This window comes from Pangasianodon hypophthalmus, chromosome 14, assembly GCF_027358585.1.
Source record: "Pangasianodon hypophthalmus isolate fPanHyp1 chromosome 14, fPanHyp1.pri, whole genome shotgun sequence".
NCBI classification, from domain to species: domain Eukaryota; kingdom Metazoa; phylum Chordata; class Actinopteri; order Siluriformes; family Pangasiidae; genus Pangasianodon; species Pangasianodon hypophthalmus.
The window spans coordinates 23,770,619-23,793,325 of record NC_069723.1 but is presented as its reverse complement, the minus strand read 5'-3'; the positions used below and the strand labels follow the sequence as shown (position 1 = coordinate 23,793,325).

Here is a 22,707-nt window from a genome sequence, read left to right as displayed (position 1 = left end):
TTGCTCTAACCTGGCCACCACAGTGTGGCCTAAAAGCTCTGGCTACATCCCTGATTGGAAAAACTACTTCTTTTAATCACATTTAACAATGCATGGCTACACCAGGACTGAGAAGCTCTCATGGAAATGGCCTACCTTCGTCGACAGGTGTGCCCTCGAAGGCCTCCGTACTCCGCTCCTCATCTCCACGCTTATGAACATAATAAACTCCAGCAGCCACAGCTCCAGCTCCAGCTGCACACACTGCAAATTTGACCAAACTCTTGAAAGACAGCATTCTCTCACCTTCACCTTAACACGTCTGATAAACAGCTTGGAAGTATGAAGTTCAGTGAAAGACTGAGCCTCTGCGCTCTTTTTGGAAACTTTTCACACCAGAGGCGCTGCTTGTTGATTGTGACGTCACAATGGCCTTTCTGGAGACGCGCGCGCTCCTGTAATGTTCAGTGCGCTGTTCAATTCAATCCCAACACGCAGCGCCACACTGAACATGGACATCAGACCACTGCCATGTTTCACTGACACATACATATACTGCACTGCTACTCATGCACTAGACACACTTACACATTCAACACATTCATAAATCACAGCGGATTAACAACTCATTAAACTCACAACTACAACAACAACAACAGCAGCAGCAGCATGTTCTTACCTTTAGAAGGTTTTCTTTCTTGTTTGCATTAAATTCCTTGAGAAGGATTGTAAAGTGCAATCTGTGCAGGATTTCATCTTCATTTCCCCCCCAATCGCTACCCGACTGATGATCACCAAATAATTGACCTTTCGAGGATGAAGACACCAGCCATGCTCTTGGTACAAACTCACCATTTTGTTTTGTGAAACAAACACATGCGTTTTGGAGAAGTGGCTCTCGTGCGTTTTGGAGATGTTTCTTTCCGATCCTGCAACATCCGCATCTTTATTTTGGCCTGAATCCGGGCTTCATCTGTTCATCTCTTTTCCCCTGCAGCCAGAAAACATTCCCTCAGCTTCGGTACAGTGGTGAAGAAATCCTGCTCCCGCTGTTCTTTGATGTGCTGAGCTTTGCGCTTTTGTGCTCCTCTCAAACTGTGTTCTCGCTCCAACATTTTGGTGGCTCTACACTCCACATGCAAACACGGCGCGTGCACTGCTGCACAGGACTGCCATCAAATCCACACAAACACACTGAACATTTGGGGGATAAAATGGCGTCTGTGCCCTGATAACATTTACCATCCTTTTCATTCTTTCCCGCAGAAAAAGTGCCAGAGCTGAACTGCTCATTTCCACATGCGTGCTTTATATATTTGACTCATCAGTCACTTGGACTCACTTGGCTAACAGTTAACATTAGTTGCATTTCAGCCAAACAAAAACCTCAAGTTCACATCATAACTAGACAAGATGAATGTTTCCTATTTCACATGAAACACATGGATATTGTGGAAGCTAGAAATTCACTAAGTGCTAAAGATGATACTAGGCTACAGAAAACTGTCCCCATTGAAGGAAATCCCATCCAGTGCAGCAAAATGTTTCTGTCTCTAGCTAGATATTAGGACAGATTTGACAGGAGGCACCTGAATCACTAGACACCACTTGCAGTTAAGCTGCTTTGCCAGGGTGTGAATTTGTCTTGACATGATTCCAGATCGGGTCACTAATATCTTTCCCCCTGAAAAGAGAGAGGAGGGGAAAAAGAAAGTCTCACTGCTGTGTTAGGCCAGCATTATGTCCTTACTGTCCATATGTAAAATGAACATTGCATGTGTTCTTCAAAAACACACAAAGGCAAATTTACATACAGCTATAGCTAATATGAATTAAAATGAATATTTTCATTATGCTCATTCTTAGCCTATAAATACCCCGAACATATAAAAGGCAAAATCAGTTAAATATTGATGCATAACTTAGGTTTTTAAGAGTGACTTTGCACTATTTCTTTCATGTAGCTCATTCTAATGCTCTATAGTGAGAGAAATCAGAGAGAATTGAAAATCTTTTCCTTTGTGAAGTCTTGCCTGATCGGCTAGAGTCCACCATGCGGAGAGCAGGATTTTACACCACCACCATCCTGCAAATGTGGTACAATGGATATATATATATATATATATACATATATATGTGTGTGTGTGTGTGTGTGTGTGTGTATGAACACACTACATACTGTGTAATCTTACACGAATGTGCAGAACATGTTTAAGGTCTCATTTTCAAATACAGACCACGCCCTCAAATAAATCACATAAGAAGTGATTGTGAAACTGTTAAAAATGACTAGAACGAACTCTGAGAACTTGAACTGGAATTCTGGGTGGCCTTTTCTTTGTGCTAAATAATCAGGTCCCAAAGAGCTCCAAGTTGAGCTTATGTATCTTGCGAGTCTCTTCCCAAACCCCACGTCCTGGTCTGCATGTAGCTGTCCTGATCAGGGTTGAGGTGGATCCAGAGTCTATCCTGGTAACACCGGGCACAAGGTGAGAGAATACCAGTCCATCACAGGGCACCGTACCCACACATTCACACCCAGGACCAGCTGCCATTTCCACACAAAACCAGAACTCATCATGTACAAGTGCAGAGAAATATAGAAACTACTTTATTTTGGGTCTGTTTTAAATTTTATTTTAGTTAGTTCTAGATGCAATATTTCTTTTAATTTAGCTGTTTCTTCCCAAATGTACAATTTACATTTTTTTATATTTTTGTTTTTACTATAATTCTGTAGATCATGAGCTCCTGAAACAGAAATAATGAAATGTATCTTATTTGGTCTCAGAATGAGCTAAAAGAGGAGCAGATGAAATCCCAGCAGAGGATCCAGGAGAAGCAGAAGAAGGTGCAGGAGCTGAAACAGACTGTGGACACTATAAAGATGAGGAGTGAACACATACACACACACACACACACACACATACACATACACAAAGGGAGAGTAATGCAACAGATAAGTGAGGTCAGGCACTGATGTTGGGTGAGGAGGTCTGGGCTGCAGTCGGTGTTCCAGTTCATTCCAAAGGTGTTCAGTGGGGTTGAGGTCAGGGCTCTGTGCAGGAGACTTGAGTTCTTCCACTCCAATCTTAACACACCATGTCTTCATGGAGCTCGCTTTGTGCACAGGGGCATTGTCATGCTGGAACTGGTTTGGGCCTCTTAGTTCCAGTGAAGAGAAATTGTAATGTTACAGCACACAAAGACATTCAATACAGTTTTGTGCTTCCAACTTTGTGACAACAGTTTGGGGAAGAACCACATATGGGTGTGATGGTCAGGTGTCCACATACTTTTGGTCATATAGTGTATAAAGCATGGAGGTGGATGGAACTGTTTTCCTACAGTGGTGTTGGTGAGCTTGTGTTCAGTGATGGCAGCAGTATAGAGAGGCATTTCAAATGCAAGGATTCTTCAGCAGTGGTGATCCAACGCATACCAGCCACCTTTTGAGCATCTATGGGATGCAATGGAGAAGAAATGAGCAGATTGTCAATGCTCTAGTGTGGATGAACTCAAAGTTCTGTGAAACAAAGGAGGAGAAACTAAATACCAAAACACTGTAACTGTGATCTTTAATGAAGCCTTCTTAGTTTATATATATATATATATATATATATATACATATATATATATATATATATATATATATATATATATATATATATATATATATATGTATGTATGTGTGTGTGTGTGTGTGTGTATATATATATATATATATAGATAGCCTTTAAGAATGCCTTTGACAAAAGAAGAATGTATTGAAATCATTCTCATGGCTGGATCGGGAGGCTGTGGCTGGATCGGGAAGATTTTCTGCAGTGTAGGTGTAAAACAGAAACACACACACATTCGTACACTGTGTGTTTGAGAAAAACACACATTTACTATCTCTAACACACACACACACACACACACACAATATTTCCTATAGAGCAGCATTAGGAGGACAGAAAAACAGACAGGTCTCTCACACACACTTATTATAAATCCTGTGATTAACATCTAACCTGTGGACATTTTATTGTTTTAGATTTCTGTTATCTGACTCTGGATCCCAAAACAGTACATTCTATAACATCGTCGACTCATTCTGTCTGAGGAGAACACAGTGGTGACACGCAGTAGCACAAAACAGCAATACCTTATTTGTGCTCATTTGTGATGGAATGTGAGAAATACTTTTTATTTTATAGACATCTTAATGAAGCATGGATGTCAGATGATCGACTAAAAATGCTGAATGAATTCAATACCTGGAGCTTTATTGTTTGATGTCTGGTTGTTTGCTTTCTCAAAATCTTTTACTTTTGGTACATTGTTTAAGTTTATATGTCATTAATCAGATTGTTGTAGGAGTTACTGTAAAAATAGTAATTGGTAATTTCTTAGTTTAGTCTGTTTTTGTGTGTAGGAGGCTTATCATCAATGTACGTCCTCTTAAAGCACTACAGGATACTTAGAGCAAACCTGATACTCCGTGTTCTCTCCTTTTCCCTCTCTCTCCAGGTTAGTATCCATTAGCTGACACTCTCAGGGCCTGCAAAAGACTGATATGGCTGTCAAGCTCTTTCTCTTTTTTGCTTTCTCTTATTTCCTCTTATTTAGTTCCCCTCATGGAGCTACTTCACAGTACTGTCTGTACTGACTCCCTTCTAAAGTTGCTTTAGGCGTTTTTGTATTATTTTTGTTATTTAATTCAAGTCAAATTCATTTTAAAAGCTTTTCTGACATGAATGTGTTCCTTTTTTCATATTATACTTTTAAATACCCAACAAAGATATTTGTAACATATCAGACTTCAATTAATCTGAATCTTTAAAACACAGAGAAACTCTTTATACCCAAACCTTGTGTAGCTACACTTGTCCTTTAAAGCCTAAACTCTCTCTCTCTTTAAAGCCACACCCACTCTCTCCATCACACTATAACACACACAGAACCAGGAAGCTCATTTCAGAGAAAACGAAACTCAGAAACTCTCTCTCTCTCTCTCTCGCAGTGTGTGCAGGAAAATGGCAGAGGCCAGTATTTCAGTAGATCAGGATCAGTTCATCTGTCCAGTGTGTCTGGATCTCCTGAGCGATCCTGTGACTACTCCTTGTGGACATTGTTTCTGTAAGGTGTGTATTAATGGCTGCTGGGATCAGGAGGATGTGAAGGGCGTCTACAGCTGCCCCCAGTGTAGAGAGACTTTCACTCCAAGGCCTGTTCTACGCAGGAACAACATGCTGGCTGAAGTGGTGGAGAAACTGAAGAAGACTGAACACCAAGCTGCTTCTCCTGCTCACTGTTACGCTGGACCTGGAGATGTGAAGTGTGATTTCTGCACCGGGAGAAAACACAAAGCTGTTAAGACCTGTCTGGTGTGTCAGGCCTCCTACTGTGAAGATCATCTTAAACCTCACTATCAGTCTCCTGCCTTTAAGAAGCACAAGTTGGTTGAAGCCTGTGCAGAGCTCCAAGAGAAGATCTGCTCTGAGCATAACAAACTGATTGAGATCTACTGTCGTACTGACCAAAGCTTCATCTGTTACTTGTGTACGATGGACAAACACAAAGGTCACAATACGCTTTCAACTAAAGCAGAAAGAACTGAAAAACAGGTGAGAACCGGAAACCACTGTATTTCTGGAGCAATTTTTTTACATAGTTGTTTTTAAGTTGCTTTAATCAGTTATAGGACATGAAATAACATTTCAACATTTGTATTATATTAATGTAAATATTGTGAAGTGAATTTTTCATAAGGCTCTGTTAAATAAATTTGTTCTATTCATAACTATAATCAGTAAACTTTTTATTACTGACTCCCATACAGTAGCATTTTACAGGTTAAATCAAATGAAAATTAAAATGCACACAGGATGGTATTATTATATTAATTAATTTTTAGTTTTATATTATTTTTAGTTTTCATTTAAAATTATTATTTTTTTTTTTGTGCCATGGAGAATGTAAAATGTGATTTTAAAGCATCATTTTTGTGCCTGATATTGAAAGAGTAATGTATGAATACATATTAAATTAAAAAAAGTGTAACATCACTGGAATTGCTTACAGGTAAAAAGTATGTTAATGTCATTTTTAAAGATTTTCTCCTAAACACTGTTGTAACTACGTGAGTAATAATGTCCAATAACCAGGGTGGAGTTTTCCTTAAATTCTTTAGCTGCAGTTACTATTGGCATGCTGATCTCCTGATACAGAAATAATGAAATGTATTTTATTTGATCTCAGAATGAGCTAAAAGAGGAGCAGATGAAATCCCAGCAGAGGATCCAGGAGAAGCAGAAGAAGGTGCAGGAGCTGAAACAGGCCTTGGACACTATTAAGGTGAGGAGTGAACACATACACACACACACACACACACACATACACAGTATGATGTATGATATATATGATTTATGATATATATATATATATATATATATATATATATATATATATATATATATATATATATATATATATCAAGAAGTATTAAGAAGTTTCTGATCATTAATTGTAGCTCCTTGTTTTGTGTTTGTGTGTGTCTCCTAACAGAAGCGTTCACAGGCAGCAGTAGATGACAGTGAGAAGATCTTTACTGAGCTGATCAGCTCCATGGAGAGAAAGCGCTCGGAGGTGAAGAAGCTGATCAGAGCTCAGGAGGAAGCTGAACTGAGTCGAGCTGAACGACTCCTGAAGCAACTGGAGCAGGAGATTGCTGATCATAAGAGGAGAGTCACTGAGCTGGAGCAGCTTTCACACACACACGATCACATCCACTTCCTCCAGGTAACACTCACTGTCTGATCTACAGAGGCCGCTGTTCCTCACAAAGTTTCCTCCTAAAAGCTCATTATAGCAACAATAAATGTTCCTGTCTGAGATCACAAGTGTGTCTTTGTGTCTTTCTAATTCAGTCTAAGATTGATTAACTCCTCTTTGTACAATTTTTCTCCTTCTCCATTATGTTTCCTTTCTGTAGAGTTTCCCGTCTCTCTGTGTTTCTCCTGGATGTGTGGAGACATCGAACTTCACTGTCAATCAACATCTCTCATTTGATGGAGTGAGGAAATCTCTCTCAGATCTGAAAACACAACTTGAGGAAATCTGTGAGGAGGAATTCCACAAAATTCATCCGCAAGGTTAGAGAAGCTGTCCTGCTGGATATATCAATTTGCTCTGCAGCTGGTATAGAAATAAGACTAAGCAGTGACAAGACTAACTTTACAACAACATAAGATGTTCACTAAAGCTAATGTGACATTAAAATTGTAAGTTACATCAGGGTAAACTTACTCAGTGGAACTTTATCACAAATCCACAAACTAACCTTACTGAACTTCACACATAATAAATAGTACAAACATTAGCTAAGAACTGAGGTTAAGTTTAAGAGAAGCTACACAGCAGTAAACACTGAAACCTGCGTGGCATCTAATTGTTTGTATTTATACTTAACCGTTTAAATTTTTACAGCATGTAATTTTTCCATCTCCATTTTTTCTCTATCTTCACAGCTGCAGCAGTTCGGGTGATTTTACCCTCAGAACTGAAAAGCAGAGAAGATTTTCTGCAGTGTAAGTGTAACACACACACACATATACATATACACACATTTTTAATAAGTAGACATAGAGACATAGATAGAGGAAAATGTAAGATAGATAAATGTGTCTGTATTGTAATCCTGTGATTAACATCTAACCTGTGGATATTTTATTGTTTTAGATTTCTGTTATCTGACTCTGAATCCCAACACAGCAAATCGTCAGCTCAGTCTGTCTGAGCAGAACAGACTGGTGACACGCAGTAGGACACAACAGCAATACTGTGATCATCCAGAGAGATTTGACTCCTGGACTCAGGTGTTGTGTAAGGAGAGTGTGTGTGGACGCTGTTACTGGGAGGTGGAGTGGAGCAGTGATGTGGACATATCAGTCTCATATAAAGAGATCAGCAGGAAAGGAGGCGGTAATAACTGTGTGTTTGGATGCAACAGTCAATCCTGGAGTCTGCGATGTTCTTCTTCCTCTGTCTCTTTCCGGCACAACGACATTAAGACTGAGCTCCGAGGTCCAGCGTCCTCCAGAATAGGAGTGTATGTGGATCACAGTGCAGGAACTCTGTCCTTCTACAGCGTCTCTGACACGATGAGGCTCCTCCACACAGTCCACACCACATTCACTCAGCCTCTGTACCCCGGGTTCTGGCTCCTTAATTTTAACTCAACTGTGAAGTTATTTAATCCAAAATGAAATGTTAGTAAAAGTGTTAAAATTAAAACTCAGGTATCCAAACACCTTCTGCAGGTTTGTACTTGGCACATAGGCTTCCATTGTTCTTAAATGGAAGATTTTTGAAACCACCAAGATTCTTAGAGCTGGAGCCAAAAGAGCAAACAGAGAGAAGGGCTTTAGTTAGTGAGGTGGCCAAGAACTTGAGGGTCACTTTGATGAAAGTTCATGTGTGGAGATGGGAGAACCTGACAGAAGAACAACCATCTCTGCAGGTTTTTATGTTACAGGAGGTCCTCCTCAGTTAAAAACACATGATGGCTCACTTGGAGATTCTCAAAAGCCACCTAAAGGATTCTTAGACTATGAGAAATGAAAAAAGAAGACTGCTCTTTTGATGTATTTTTGTGTTCCACTGTTAAAATGCCAAGCTCTTATGCAAAATGTGTAAGGTTGGCAAGTCTAAAACAGTCATTTAAATATTTATTTTTTAGTATTTTACATCTCATGTGTGCCCCTCCTGCAATTCTTTCACACCAAACTGGTTAAATACCTCTGGGCTAATGAAACCAAAATTCAACTCTTTGGTCTAAATGACCAGCATTACATCTGGAACAAACCAGTGCTCATCAGCTGGTCAATTTCATCTCCACTGTGAAGCTTGGTGGTGGTAGTATCATGTTCGGGGATGTTTTTCAGCCGCACATCCTGAGAAACTCATCAGGACTGAGGGAAACATGAACTGGTCAAAGTTCCTAGAGGACAAAAACTTACACAAAGGAGCTCAGGCTCTCAGATTGGAGTGAGATTTCACCTTTCAGTATGACAGTCACCCAAACACATCCAAAACAATGTGTTTGGAAAAGTGTGTGAATGTTCTTGAGAGGCCCAGCCAGAACCTGGTCATGAATCCAATTTAACATCTCCGGTGAGACCTAAAAATAAGTGTGTGTAAAAAAGAAAATACAGTATGTGTTTGTAAATAATACTAATACTACTATTCAAGTGTCTTCCTCTTATATATCTGTTCTAATCTGGGTGTATAGGATGGATGAGTATCTCAAGCCTTAAAATCGATATAGTTCAGTCCAGTCTGCCATTTTGTTACTGCCGAACTATAATGTGTTGTTGTAGTAATACGTCTATTAACAATAAAGACAAACACAGTGTGATATACATGCGATAGTAACTTTCAAAATACATGCAATAATAAAATCCATTTTATTATTGTATTGTACAGTACCAAGAAGAGTAATTTCACCCTGGCTCTTTCTTTTGCCTATTGTAAATCTAACACTGCATGAAAAGCTGTCAAGTAAAGACTACAGAAGAGAAAAGTCAGTCTCAGTACTGTGTCAGTTCTTTGAATATTTACACTCACGGTTCAAAATGACCAATTAAAGGAATTACCGCAGCCACTGTATATAGTATACCTGAAGTTAAAGCATTCATCCAGAAGCGATTACCCAATAAAATAGCAATGTTCACAGTAGAACTAATAATCCATTTTCTGCAGTGGATTGAGGAGGTATGTCTGGTACAAGTAGCCGTATGTTCAGACTCTTTATTCAGGACAGTCAAAAAGTAGACAAGAGCTTTCAAAATCTGTATAGGCTCAGACATCAAGCTATACACATTAGTTTCTTGTAGATTCCAGCACACGAAAGCGGAGGTAATTGACAAAATGCGGAAGTAATTGACAAAATGTGCTTAATTTCTTGAAATAATCTGGAATTTACTAATAAATGTGGCATTTTAAAGAAAGTCTGATTTCCTAATGTTGGCGTGCCATGCTCCAGTCCAATAGGTGGCGGTAAAGCATTTTAAGTGGTCAAAAACATCAAAGAAGGAGGAGACCTGCTTTGTTTCTTTCTCTCTCTCTCTCTCTCTCTCTCTCACTCACACACACACACTCTCTCTCACACACACAGACACAGAGTGTGTGCATGCAGGAAAATGGCAGAAGCCAGTATTTCAGTAGATCAGTTGTCAGTGGATCAGTTCAGCTGTCCAGTGTGTCTGGATCTCCTGAAGCATCCTGTAACTACTCCCTGTGGCCACAGTTTCTGTAAGGTGTGTATTAATCACTTCTGGGATGAGGAAGATCAGAAGAGGGTCTACAGCTGCCCCCAGTGTAGAGAGACTTTCACTCCAAGGCCTGTTCTACGCAGGAACAACATGCTGGCTGAAGTGGTGGAGAAACTGAAGAAGACTGAACACCAAGCTGCTTCTCCTGCTCACTGGTACACTGGACCTGGAGATGTGGAGTGTGATTTCTGCACTGGGAGAAAACGCAAAGCTCTCAAGACCTGTCTGGTGTGTCTGGCCTCCTACTGTGAAGATCATCTTCAACCTCACTATCAGTCTCCTGCCTTTAAGAAGCACAAGTTGGTTGAAGCCTGTGCAGAGCTCCAAGAGAAGATCTGCTCTGAGCACGACAAACTGATGGAGATCTACTGTCGTACTGACCAAAGCTTCATCTGCTATCTGTGTACGATGGATCAACACAAAGGCCATGATACGGTTTCAACTAAAGCCGAAAGAACTGAAAAACAGGTGAGAACTGCAACGCTTCAGTTGGTTATATAATACAAAATAACATTTCAATGTGTTGCATGCATGAAAAGACTGTGAAGAGAATTTTTATTAAAGAGGCTGCTGGTAAGGAAGTTTATACAAATATACAAATAATCTTTATGACTATAATCAATTAACTTTTCTAGCCAGCACCCATACAATAACTTTTTACAGATTATTAAATTGAACAGATGACAGTATTCTTATTTTGTATTATTATATTAATGTGTTTTATATTACTTTTAAGTATTTTATATATCAGATTTTATGTTCAGTTATGGGTTTTTTTTTGTTTTTTTTTTTTTGCTCTGGGCATTTTAAAAATTGATTTGTGTCTGATACTGAGAGCAATGTATGAATACACATTAAATATTGTGTATTCATTGGGATGGACTACAGTTAAAAAGTGAACTTTATCTGGCAGAAAGTGAGACGGTAAAACAGTTCCTGATGTATTTCAGTGCAATGAATTAGGGAAGCATCGATGCTGATACTGACATTATTTACTTGTATTCATAAAAGATACCCTAACAGAAACATCCAGTACCAGGTGATATGTGATGTAAGCCTAGTGTATGTGGCAAGTGGACTGGACATACACTATATGGGCAAAAGTATGTGGACACTTGACCATGACACCCATATGTCCAAGTTGAACATCCAATTCCAAATGCATGGCATTAATATGGAGTTGGACCCCCCTTTGCTGCTGTAACAGCCTACACCTTTCTGGGAAGGCTTTCCACTGGATTTTGGAGTGTGGCTGTGGGGATTTGTGATCATTCAGCCATTAGTGGGATCAGGCACTGATGTTGGATGAGGAGATCTGGGCTGCAGTCGGAGTTCCAATTCATCCCAAAGGTGTGCAGTGGGGTTGAGGTCAGGGCTCTGTGCAGGACACTTGAGTGTTTCCAAACCAACTTTGGCAAACGATGTCTTCATTGATCTCACTTTGTTCACAGAGGCATTATCATATAAAGGGTTTGAGCCCTTTAGTTCCAGCAAAGAGAAAGACATTCTTGACAATTGAGTTGCTAAGCTGGAGTCATATTTTTTACTTGAACTTGGTCTGAAAAATGGTATCGATGTATGCCTACAATGAATATTGATTAACTAAGTTAATATCACTTTTAAACTAAAAAACTCACTTATTTAACGCCAGTGTAACAGCACATAACAATGTCCTCCTGTGATGACAACACAGCACAGCAACTGCTAACTTCTCACAGAAATAATGAAAATACATCAACAACGAACAACCTAGCACCAGAATCGCTAAACACATCACAAATAGTTCACTGTATACGTATTCAGTGTATTTCAGGGTGGCGTTTTCCTTTAACTCTTTAGCTGCAGTTAATATTTACACACTGAGCTCCTGATGCAGAAATAATAAAATATAATTTATTTGGTCTCAGAATGAGGTAAAAGAGGAGCAGATGAAATCCCAGCAGAGGATCCAGGAGAAGCAGAAGAAGGTGCAGGAGCTGAAACACGCTGTAGACACTATTAAGGTGAGGATGGAACACACACACATACACACACACACACACACACACACACACACATACTCATATAGGGTCACTGTAAGATAAAGAGTTGCTCTTTAAACACACTTCCATCGTGTATGTGTGTGTGTGTGTGTGTGTGTGTGTGTGTGTGTATCCTAACAGAAGCGTTCACAGGCAGCAGTAGATGACAGTGAGAGGATCTTTACTGAGCTGATCAGCTCCATGGAGAAAAAGCGCTCGGAGGTGAAGAAGCTGATCAGAGCTCAGGAGGAAGCTGAACTGAGTCGAGCTGAACGACTCCTGAAGCAACTGGAGCAGGAGATTGCTGATCATAAGAGGAGAGTCACTGAGCTGGAGCAGCTTTCACACACACACGATCACATCCACTTCCTCCAGGTAACACTCACTGTCTGATCTACAGAGGCCGCTGTTCCTCACAAAGTTTCCTCCTAAAAGCTCATTACAGCAACAATAAATGTTCCTGTCTGAGATCACAAGTGTGTCTTTGTGTCTGATTCAGTCTGAGATTCATTCATTCCTCTTGAACACTTTTCTTCCTCTTTATTATGTGTTTCCTCTCTGTAGAGTTTCCCGTCTCTCTGTGTTCCTCCTGGATGTGAGGTCTCACCCAGCATCACTGTCAATCAACATCTCTCATTTGATGGAGTGAGGAAATCTCTCTCAGATCTGAAAAAACAATTTGAGGAAATCTGTGAGAAGGAATTTAACAAAATTCATCAGCAAGGTAAACAAGCAAACATTTGTTCTGCATGACATTAAAGAGAGCCATAAAATTCATATAACAGTAATAAGAAGTAAGCAGGAAGAAGACTGCATAAAATCACAAAATATTAGCATTAGCCTTGTAAATTACATCAAGGTAAATCTATCAAACAAACAAAATCAACAGAACTTAATCACAAATCCACAAACTAATCTTACAATAATAAGAAATTATTGTTGATGCATTAAGTTAAAAATCTGGACAGATGCCTCACTGAAAAGGTGATATTATAGATGCCTCTGTCTGAAACCAGATCTGTTTCCATGTCATTTTTTACATCTTCATTTTGTCTCTGTGTTCCCACAGCTGCAGCAGTTCAGATGATTTCACCCTCAGAACCAAAGAGCAGAGAAGATTTTCTGCAGTGTAGGTGTAAAACACACACACACACACACTATTTTAGCTGATCCATTTTTACCGAATGACTGATGTTGGGTAATAATTAAAATATTTCATATAGAGCATCATTAGGAAGATAGAAACACAAACAGGTGTCTCCTGTGATTAACATCTAACCTATGAACCTTTTATTGTTTTAGATTTCTGTTATCTGACTCTGGATCCCAATACAGCACATCGTCAACTCATTCTCTCTGAGGAGAACAAAGCGGTGACGCTTAGTAGTACACGACAACAATACTCTGATCATCCAGAGAGATTTGAATACAGGCCTCAGGTGTTGAGTAAGGAGAGTGTGTGTGGACGCTGTTACTGGGAGGTGGAGTGGAGTGGGGCTGTTGGTGTGACCATATCAGTCTCATATAAAGAGATCAGCAGGAAAGGACAGCGTTATGAGTGTGAATTTGGACTCAATAGTCTGTCCTGGAGTCTGGGGTGTTTTTTTCATTCTTTTTTTTTCCAGCACAATGAAACTAAAACTGAGCTCCGAGGTCCAGCATCCTCCAGAATAGGAGTGTATGTGGATCACAGTGCAGGAACTCTGTCTTTCTACAACATCTCTGACACGATGAGGCTCCTCCACAGAGTCCACACCACATTCACTCAGCCTCTATACGCTGGGTTCAGGATAGTTCATTATGACTCGATTATAAGGTTATGTGATCCAAAATGAAATGTTAGCAAAAATGTTCAGTGAAATTGCTTGTGTTGCTAGATCTTTGTGCAGGTTTTAATACCATAGATCATAGTATTTATCTGGACACTTTTATAAAATGTTGGAGATATGGGAACAGCTCCTTCCTGGATCATGTCTTGTAAAACTGATCGTTATCACTTTGTTAATGTAAATGTTGACTTCTCTATGTATGCAAATATACTATATACACTATGTGGTCAAAAGTATGCAGACACCTGACCATCATACTCGTATGTGCTTGTTGAATATCAGAGTGCTGCTATAACAGCCTCCACTCTTCTGGCAAGAAATTTGGAACATGGCTGTGGGAATTTAAACCACAGGAGCATTAGTGAGGTCAGGCCCTGATGTTGGTCAAGAAAGCCTGGTACATTGTTGGCATTCCAGTTCATCCCAAAGGTGTTCAGTGGGGTTGAGAACCTAGCTGCTTTGTGCAGGACACTCGAGGTCATCTGCACGAACCTTGGCAGACCATGTCTTGATTGAACTCTCTCGAAGGGGAAATCGTAACGTTCCAGGGTACAAAGACATTCTATACTATTGTGGACTTCCTAATTTGTGGGAACAGTTTGGGGAGGAACCAAATATGGGTGTGATGGTCAGGTGTCCACATACTTTTGGCCATATAGTGTATATGACACTGGAGACTCCTTCTGTAAATGTTAAATAAACTTCACACACTTTATAAATCTGTTTACGTTGAATGTTAACTTGCATCACAAGAAGACAGCACAGTATGATGGGAAGCATATTTTTCATTCTAAAGCACTGGAATTCACATACAATGGCAATGGTGACTGAACGAAGAGGAAAACAGTCAAAAATGTATTTGAACGTGACCAATAACTTTTGCCAAAAAAAAAAAAAAAAAAAAAACACCTTCAGCAAAAAATGGCCTCACTGCTATGTCCATGGCACAAATAGGTGTTTAAATGTAACTAATTAGTAATAAAAATGTCCATTGTTTGTGGTGATTTCCCATACAACATACATGTTCTGTACACTGTGCAAATGCTTTGATTTTTCAGCTGTAGTGCAAAAACATACTATCGCCTTCAAACCATGTCCATGTTCATTGTGTCCATTAGTGTGCAGTATTCAGGCTCTGTGTACATGCAGGAGTTTTCACTGAGCTTAAAACAGACGAGGCATTTCCTTTCGTCATGTCCTCTTGGCCTGCAGGTAGCTCTGTAGTTTACGCACAGTGGATTCATCCAGCGAGAAAAGGTCGAAGTCAAACGTAGTTTTGGTGACGTTGAAGTGTCCCGTCTTTTCAATAAGGTTTACTATCTAAAAAAAACAAATAAGTGTTAACTCTTATGTTTATTTTGCGTGAAGAAGCCACAGCAGAAAAAAAAAGATTGTTCATTGTTCATTGATTTCATATACTTGGGTCAGTTTGTCTTGAGATGATGTCCAGTTTATTTCAATTAAATACAAAGTAAGCCTTAAAAATGACTAGTGTTTGTTAATAAGTGTCAGTGAGTCAGTCTGTATATCAGCTGGTCTGTTAATCAGTCAGTGAGTCAGGCAGGCAGGCAATCAGTGAATAAAAGAGTCAATCGGTGAATAAATGAGTCAATCAGTGAATAAAAGAGTCAATCAGTGAACAAATGAGTCATTCAGTCAACTGGTCAGGGAGTGAGTCACTTAGTCAGTTAGTTAGAATTTCACTGAATCAGTGAGTCAATCAGTGATCAGTGAAACTGAGTCAAAATCAGTTAGTGAGTCAGTTAGTGAGTTAATCAGTAAATTAGTCAGTCAGCAAACCAGTCAGTGAGCCAGTCAGGCTGTGAAACACTGTAAGATGGGTAGTCACTCAATGAGTTAGTCAGTCAGTGATCCAGTGAGCCTCTTTGTCAGTGAGTCAGTCAGTGAGTCAGTGATTCAATAAGTGTCTCAGTCAGTATGTGAGTCCCTCTGCAATGAACAGTGTCATTCAATGAGTTTGTCAGTCAGCGAGCAAGTCTATCAGTGATTCAGTAAGTTACACAAGTAATAAGTCAGTGAGTGAGTCAGTCTGTGAGTCACTCTGTAAGTTAGTGTGTCACTCAGTGAGTCAGTTAGTAAGCAAGTGAATATGTTTTTCATTGAGTCAGTCCATGGTTCAGTAAGTTAGTAGGTTAATCAGTCAGTTAGTCCCTTAGTAAGCAAGTGAGTTGGTTAGTCACTAAATCACTCAGTGAGTTAGTCCATCAGTAAATGAGTGAGTCTGTTTGTCAGTGGGGCAGTCAGAGAGCCAGCCATTTAGCCAGTCAGTCAATAAGTCTGTCAATGAGGGAATCCACCAGTGAGTTAGTCAGTGAGTTACTCTGTAAGTCATTAAGTCATTTGAGTTATTGACTCACTGAGTCAAAATTGCTCAGCTTGGCAATTTAAATAAATAACATTAATGACTTTTATAATAGCAAAATTTACAGAGAAGGCCTGGGTCATTGGAACAGAATATATTCAGATTTTAGAAAACTCTCGTCTGGAAAAAGAATTAGAGATAAAGCTGGTTTCTGACCTGTTGTAAGACGTTCCTCTCTCTCAGAGCCATCAGTCTGCGATGGAGGTCCACCAGCTCCTCTGTGTAAGCCTTAGAGGACAAAAATCACATTGATACACCACATAGTCATGGTTCCAGTTACTGAAATATATCCTTCATTTATTAAATTTATTGAATGGTTCGGTTTATTTACGCTTCCTACCTTGTCCCCCTTGAGAACCTTTTCTCTTTTGCAGGAATCTGGGTTCTTCTTCTCCAGCATCTACAGACAAATACAAGAACTCTGTCAGTCCCAGTGAAGGAGGTGTGGCCTCTGTGTCTGTCAGTCTCAGTGAAAGACCTGTATATATAACTTACCTTAAGGTTCTTTGTACTGAGTTTGGGTATGGGTGACAGCACCTCCTGGCTGTGTGGATGAGACTCTTCAACATCATCACTGTCACTGTCCATGAACAAGCTGGAGGTGAACACAAGTAAAAACTGATACAGGCTTTCCACAAATATAATACAGCTTTAGGGTTCATGCTATGGAAACTCTTGGCAGCTTGTGGCTCAAAAGAATATTATAAACTGTGATAAAACCAGTGAGTGGAGGTTAGGGATCTGTTAATGTACAATAAGCTTAGAACAAATGCTATAAGAAGTCATCTTACAAAAATCAAACCAAACGTGGTGTGTACCATGAGTCCTGGACTGTGGGTGTGGCCTTCATGCCCGTCTCCACCTCTGAGCTTCTGTCATCATCAGAGCGCTCTGAAGGCAGATGTTCCACCATGGCGTGTAAAGGTCCTGCATACAATATTCTCATACTTTCAGTAATCTATTAGCATTGTCTATTAGCATAGTCTCTACCTAGCCCATGTTCTTTAAATCCCGCTTATGAAGAAACTCAAACTCCTAACCTGAGTCTTGTCTTCCCAGGGTCACCTGTTCCTGAGGCCAACGTTGCCAAAGTAACATGTTCTGAGAGTCCCCTGTTCCTGAGGTCATTTGTTCCTCACCGTCTTATATTCTCAGTCCTAGGTTCAAAAATTCCTCACTCCTCAAAGTCTCATGTTCACAAAAGCACTGGGTTCTCAAAGTCCCATGTTCTCAAAGAAATACACTATATAGCCAAAAGTTTGCGAACACCTGACCATCACACCCATATGTGGTTCTTCCCCAAACTGTTGCCACAAATTTGGAAGCACACAATTGTATAGAATGTCTTTGTAGGCTATAACATTACAATTTCCTTCACTGGAACTAAGGGGCACAAACCTGTTCCAGCATGACAAAGCCCCTGTGCACATTGTCATTATCACATGAAGTTCCAAGGTTGGAGTGGTAGAACTCGAGTGGCCTGTACAGAGCCCTGATCCCAACCCCACTGAACACCTGTGGGATGAACTGGAATGGTGACTGCCCCCCAGGCCTCCTCACCCAACATCAGTACCTGACCTCACTAATGCTCTTGTGGCTCAATGGGCAAGTCCCTACAGCCACGCTCCAAAATGTAGTGGAAAGCTTTCCCAGAGGAGTGGAGGATAATTGGAACTAAATCTGGAATGGGATGTTCAACAAGCACATGCTGTATGAATGTTATGGTCAGGTGTCCGCAAACTTTTGGCCAAACTTTTTAGTCTATGTTCTCAAAGCCCTCACTTCTCAAAGTCCTATATTCTCAAAGTCTCAGCTTTTCAAAGTCCCATGTTATCAAATTCCAATGTTCTCAACGTCTTCCCTAAGTCCTAGGTTGTAAAAGTCTTCTTAAAGTCAGAGGTTCTCAAAATCCCATGTTCTCAAAATCCTAGGTTCTCCAAGATGCATGTTCTCAAAGTAATAGATTCTCAAAGTTTTCTTTTTTTTTAAAGTGCTATGTTCTCTAAGTCCTATGTTCATAAATCTCTATCTTCTCAATATCATATTTTACCAAAACAGGGAAGGTTCTGAAGACAAGGCCCCCTTTAAGATCAGACTGACAAATTTCCCTCACAGTAGGTTATGGAAACAGTATTTAAATTAGATTTCTGAAACTGAAACCTAAGTGTAGTGCAGGCTAAAGGTGATGAGATAGTCATGCTAAATGACTTTTAGGCTGCAATAAATCACACTGCAGATGCTAACGCACAAACACACACACACACACACACACACCTTTAGTACATCAGGGCCTACATCCATTTAGTCTCTCTCAGCTCATACCTTGGCTTTGCATCTGCAAGGGCTCAAACTCGGAGTCAGAGCCAGAAGTGGAGCAGGAACTGGATGAAGTGGACTGGACTGACTGCTTCAGAGAAACACACAGTTACATGATCATCACAGTGTCATGTAGCTAATTTAATTCCCATCAAGGTATAACAAGCAATTTAGTTACAAAATACAAGTTTCAAAACAAGTTCAAATCTTTAAACAGCTAGCAAACACTGCTTAGAGTCATTAGCTTGCCTCACCACAGATCTAGACAAAGTCTCGTCTTCTGAATTACAATCTGAATCTGTCCGTCTCTTCACTACCAGAGTCTCATGTCTCCTTTTTACCCAGTGGCCTTTTTCTTTCGTCCCTTTCTTCTCCAGGTAGGTGGAGGGAGGCGCAGCAGAGGTTGAGGAGATCCGGGAGGAGATGGTGATGGAGCCTCCTTCTTTACATCCCTTCAAGCTTAAGGGGTAAACACACATCATCACAATGTTTTTAATAATGTAGTAGCAATTTAATAATCTTCATATTTTTCTGTTGGACGATTAACTAAGCTATTAAATATGAATAAATGTCTAGACAAGCACACTCTGACTGCTTAATCTGAAAAACACTGCTGCACTATCACTGACGTTAGATTACCGTATGATGGCTATAAGATAGGAGTTGATTATAACAAGATTATGAACAGATTAGAACAGATGTGCCATGAGCAGATTATGACAGACAATTAAAAATGTGAATAAAAGTAGATTTTAATGTATAATTATGAAGAGACTATGTGAAATATAAAATTACAGAAAAATTACACAATTATTAGCAGATTCTATACAATTATAAGTAGGTCACAATTTAATTATGGAAAAGATTATGACATATATAAATAAAATCATGAGCAGATTATAAAATATGTGAGAATACGAGTATATCATTAATAGACTACAAAATTTAGATAAAAGATGATAACAGATTATGACAAATATGAGATTATGAATAGATTAAAAGGTAATTAACAAATAATATAAAACTGTAAATAGGTTGTCATTTAAGATAATGGAAATATGATGGAAGATTATTAATAGATTATAAGATTATGACCTGCCTAACCTCTTCAGTTTTTTGGTGCTCAGATTCGACGACTTGGTAGTGGATGAAGGCCGTTTGGACTCTCTGGTGGTGTTTTTGGGTTCTTTAAAGGCCACTTTGGCCATGTTTTTGCCCTCGTCCTTCCCCCGGTTCTCTGTGCTTTTCCTCGAGGAGGAGGAAGATGACAGCTCCAGTGTGGACTTCCCTCCAACATGCTCTCTCTCTCTGGAAGTGGTCTTGCTCTCAGAGTTTTTGTGCTCTCTGTGCTCTCTGTTTGGTTTGTAGTGTTTGTGGCCTTTTCCCACCCCACCTGCTCTGTCTTTATTTGGCTCCTAAAGGTGAGAGTTTTGAGAGTATAAATGCTAAAAATGAGGAGAAAATATCAGTGTAATCTTCTGCACTGTGCTGATTTATTACTCAGAGCTCATGCTGACTGGTATGTTTAATGAATTGTTTACTGGGTTGCCAGAGAAGCTAATTGACAGGCTGCAGCTAACAGAACACACAAGAGACAACACGCAAGACTACACCAATCCTTACACTGGTCTCGTTTAGACTTTATCTTAAAGTTGTAAAGCACTGAATAGATTAGCACCATCATCTATTCTGGATTCTGTCCCTGTATATTCACTAAGATCTAGTACTGCAGGTTTGCTCAATGCAAAAGCAAATTGTATTCTTGTTTTATTTTTTATTTCATTTTATTCATGCTTTTCTTTTACAAACTTTAATTTTATGATTTCCTCCATTTTTATTTGCTCTTATTCTTATTTTTCCCATGTTGTTTCTTCTATGATTTTGTGGGGATTGTCTTCACGGAGCTCTGTTACACTGGAACAGTTTTGGGGCTCTTAGTTCCAGTGAAAGGAAACTGTAATGTTACAGCATACAAAGACATTCATTACGATTGTGCGTTTCATACTTTGTGGTAACAGCTTGGGAAAGAACCATGTATGGGTGTGATGGTCACCCGTACCACATCACCACATACTTTTGGCCATGTAATGTATATACTTGGTTGGTGTTATTACTATTCTAATAACCAACAATGTTAAATGTTATCATTTATATTATCAAAATTTAAGCAGGCACCAGATGTTAATATGATATGATATGATAAACTGAAAAAAGAACAACAAAAAAAAACAACAACAATCAAATAAAAGATTCCACAAGTAAACAATAAAATGTAAGCATTGCCAGGTCGTCCATGACTTTCTAATTTAGTTACAGAGGTGGAAATCACAAAGCACTATTATTAAAGTTAGTATATTTATTACTGAATTCTTATACTCAGTTAGCCTGTTTGACTGGTCACCTTTAAATGGGTTGAATCCAAATTTCACTAACTCCTATAGCCGATAAATAACATCTACTGGGACTTAATGTGTTCTCTCAGTGGACAGTTCATGAATAGAAAGCTCTATGGCTCAAATAATAAAGAAAAGTACAGTATAATTGTGCACATTTAGTAATGTTCTTCTAATAAATACGTGCTGACATGCTGACAGGGTCATTGGAATTTATTTTATAGTTAAAGGGGTCCCTGGCTACAAAGTGTTTGAGAACCCCTGAGAAAATTTTGACTAGTGCTGATCCATAACAAAATGTACTAACCTTCATAGCCTGGTGCGATTTGATCTTTTTGTGGTCTGAGACGGCAGATAATGCGGTCGTAGACAGCATGGAATAATCCACACCAGCTCTGGGCATCATTTCAGTTCCTTCAGGTACAACCATGACCTGAGAGGAGAAACGGAGCAACTGAGAAAGAAAGATCACAGGATTGGGAGCAATTAGAGAACCAGAGCAACTCGACTGAACTCACCCCTCCAGTTTTGACGACTTTGTGGTGGAACTTGTGTTTCTTGTTGTTAAACGTGAGCTTCTCATAGCGTAGGTGACTGACCGGTGGGTTGCTCTCCTGGTTCAGGAAAAGGTCGCAGTTAAAACAAACTTTCTTATGCTCCTCCTTTTGATAAGTAAGGGCAGAGTGATGGGGGCAAAAACATTTACTCACAGTAATAGAAGACATTTTCACAGAATTGTTGTGACACTATATGCATTTAATTATGATCAGATCTGGCATAATATGTTTTTATATAAATACATGTAGTCAGTAAACATGTTCTTAAGTAGTTAAAGGTTCTTAAAGAAAAAAAGTAATTCAGTTAACTGATTTTATAATCTCATCCACACTGATGAAGCATGCTAATCTGACACAAACTGCTGAAACACACACCCCTGACCCTAACAGCTGATAAAGAGCAGAGAGGATAATATTCAAAAATGTGCTCATGTCTTTGTTCTGAGCTTGCAATGAGACAGAGATATAGATCTGTATGCTGTAGAAATACTGTGTCCTGTAACGTAATTGATCACTGCATTGATAAAATATTGTTGCAGACTTTGTCTGAAGCTTTTGGCTTCATAAACACAAGTCCTTGTTGTTGATTTAAACATTTAGGAATTTGATTGCATGCTGAAAACCTTTTTACAGCTGGCAAAACACTGAAATCCAACAGCAAAGACATCCACAATGATAATAAAATGAGCTCAAACTGGCTGTAAAATTCAGCACTGGTTTATTTTACTGATTAAATTCATTCTTACCATCTGTGTCTTGGATCAGTTTTCTCTCTCTCTCTCTCTCTCTCTCTCTCTCTCACACACACACACACACACACCAGTAGTGTGTACAGTAAAAGCTCTTTTAAGCTGAGTCTGTGTGTGAAACCATTTTGTTGAGTCAGTCTGTCACCCCAGAGTGCAAACAC

At 39.4% G+C, this 22,707-nt stretch overlaps 2 protein-coding genes across 7 annotated transcripts; one reads left to right on the top strand and one right to left on the bottom strand.

Moving 5' to 3' along the window:
- Positions 1 to 4,957: 4,957 nt before the first annotated feature.
- LOC117599030 (E3 ubiquitin/ISG15 ligase TRIM25) lies at positions 4,958 to 14,775 on the top strand. The gene is made up of 12 exons (XM_053239572.1): positions 4,958 to 5,591; positions 6,226 to 6,321; positions 6,532 to 6,765; positions 6,959 to 7,118; positions 7,494 to 7,553; positions 7,705 to 8,228; positions 10,101 to 10,766; positions 12,206 to 12,301; positions 12,461 to 12,694; positions 12,884 to 13,043; positions 13,389 to 13,448; positions 13,622 to 14,775. Exons 1-12 carry the CDS (start codon positions 5,001 to 5,003, stop codon positions 14,152 to 14,154), a joined length of 3,414 nt encoding a protein of 1,137 aa, XP_053095547.1. The 5' UTR covers positions 4,958 to 5,000; the 3' UTR covers positions 14,155 to 14,775.
- On the bottom strand, positions 12,688 to 22,707 carry LOC113539322 (protein ENL-like). 6 transcript variants are annotated; one of them, XR_008303594.1, is made up of 13 exons: positions 22,544 to 22,701; positions 21,759 to 21,902; positions 21,548 to 21,673; positions 19,952 to 20,262; positions 19,102 to 19,306; positions 18,854 to 18,938; positions 17,350 to 17,458; positions 17,027 to 17,126; positions 16,872 to 16,931; positions 16,688 to 16,759; positions 15,226 to 15,468; positions 13,297 to 13,441; positions 12,688 to 12,985 (listed from the first exon to the last, which is right to left on the bottom strand). XR_008303594.1 is itself a non-coding variant. In XM_026935026.3 (11 exons), the coding sequence occupies exons 1-11, from the start codon at positions 22,544 to 22,546 to the stop codon at positions 15,340 to 15,342; spliced, it is 1,296 nt and encodes a 431-aa protein (XP_026790827.3). In that variant the 5' UTR covers positions 22,547 to 22,707; the 3' UTR covers positions 14,916 to 15,339. The 6 variants fall into 6 exon arrangements, 5 of the variants coding, with proteins under 5 accessions (XP_026790827.3, XP_053095735.1, XP_053095736.1 ...); XM_026935026.3 differs by lacking the exons at positions 12,688 to 12,985; positions 13,297 to 13,441 and having other exon boundaries at positions 14,916 to 15,468; positions 21,759 to 21,854; positions 22,544 to 22,707; XM_053239760.1 differs by lacking the exons at positions 12,688 to 12,985; positions 13,297 to 13,441 and having other exon boundaries at positions 14,916 to 15,468.

Excerpts from the sequence above, each read along its gene's own strand:
- LOC117599030 (XM_053239572.1), top strand. The coding sequence starts at position 5,001 with ATGGCAGAGGCCAGTATTTCAGTAGATCAGGATCAGTTCATCTGTCCA. Across the intron at positions 6,322-6,531 it reads AGGCCTTGGACACTATTAAG|AAGCGTTCACAGGCAGCAGT; the intron begins GTGAGGAGTGAA and ends GTCTCCTAACAG. Across the intron at positions 7,119-7,493 it reads CCACAAAATTCATCCGCAAG|CTGCAGCAGTTCGGGTGATT; the intron begins GTTAGAGAAGCT and ends CTATCTTCACAG.
- LOC113539322 (XM_053239760.1), bottom strand. Across the intron at positions 19,307-19,951 it reads AGCACCAAAAAACTGAAGAG|CTTGAAGGGATGTAAAGAAG; the intron begins GTTAGGCAGGTC and ends TTACCCCTTAAG. Across the intron at positions 17,127-17,349 it reads CCCACAGTCCAGGACTCATG|CTTGTTCATGGACAGTGACA; the intron begins GTACACACCACG and ends GTTCACCTCCAG.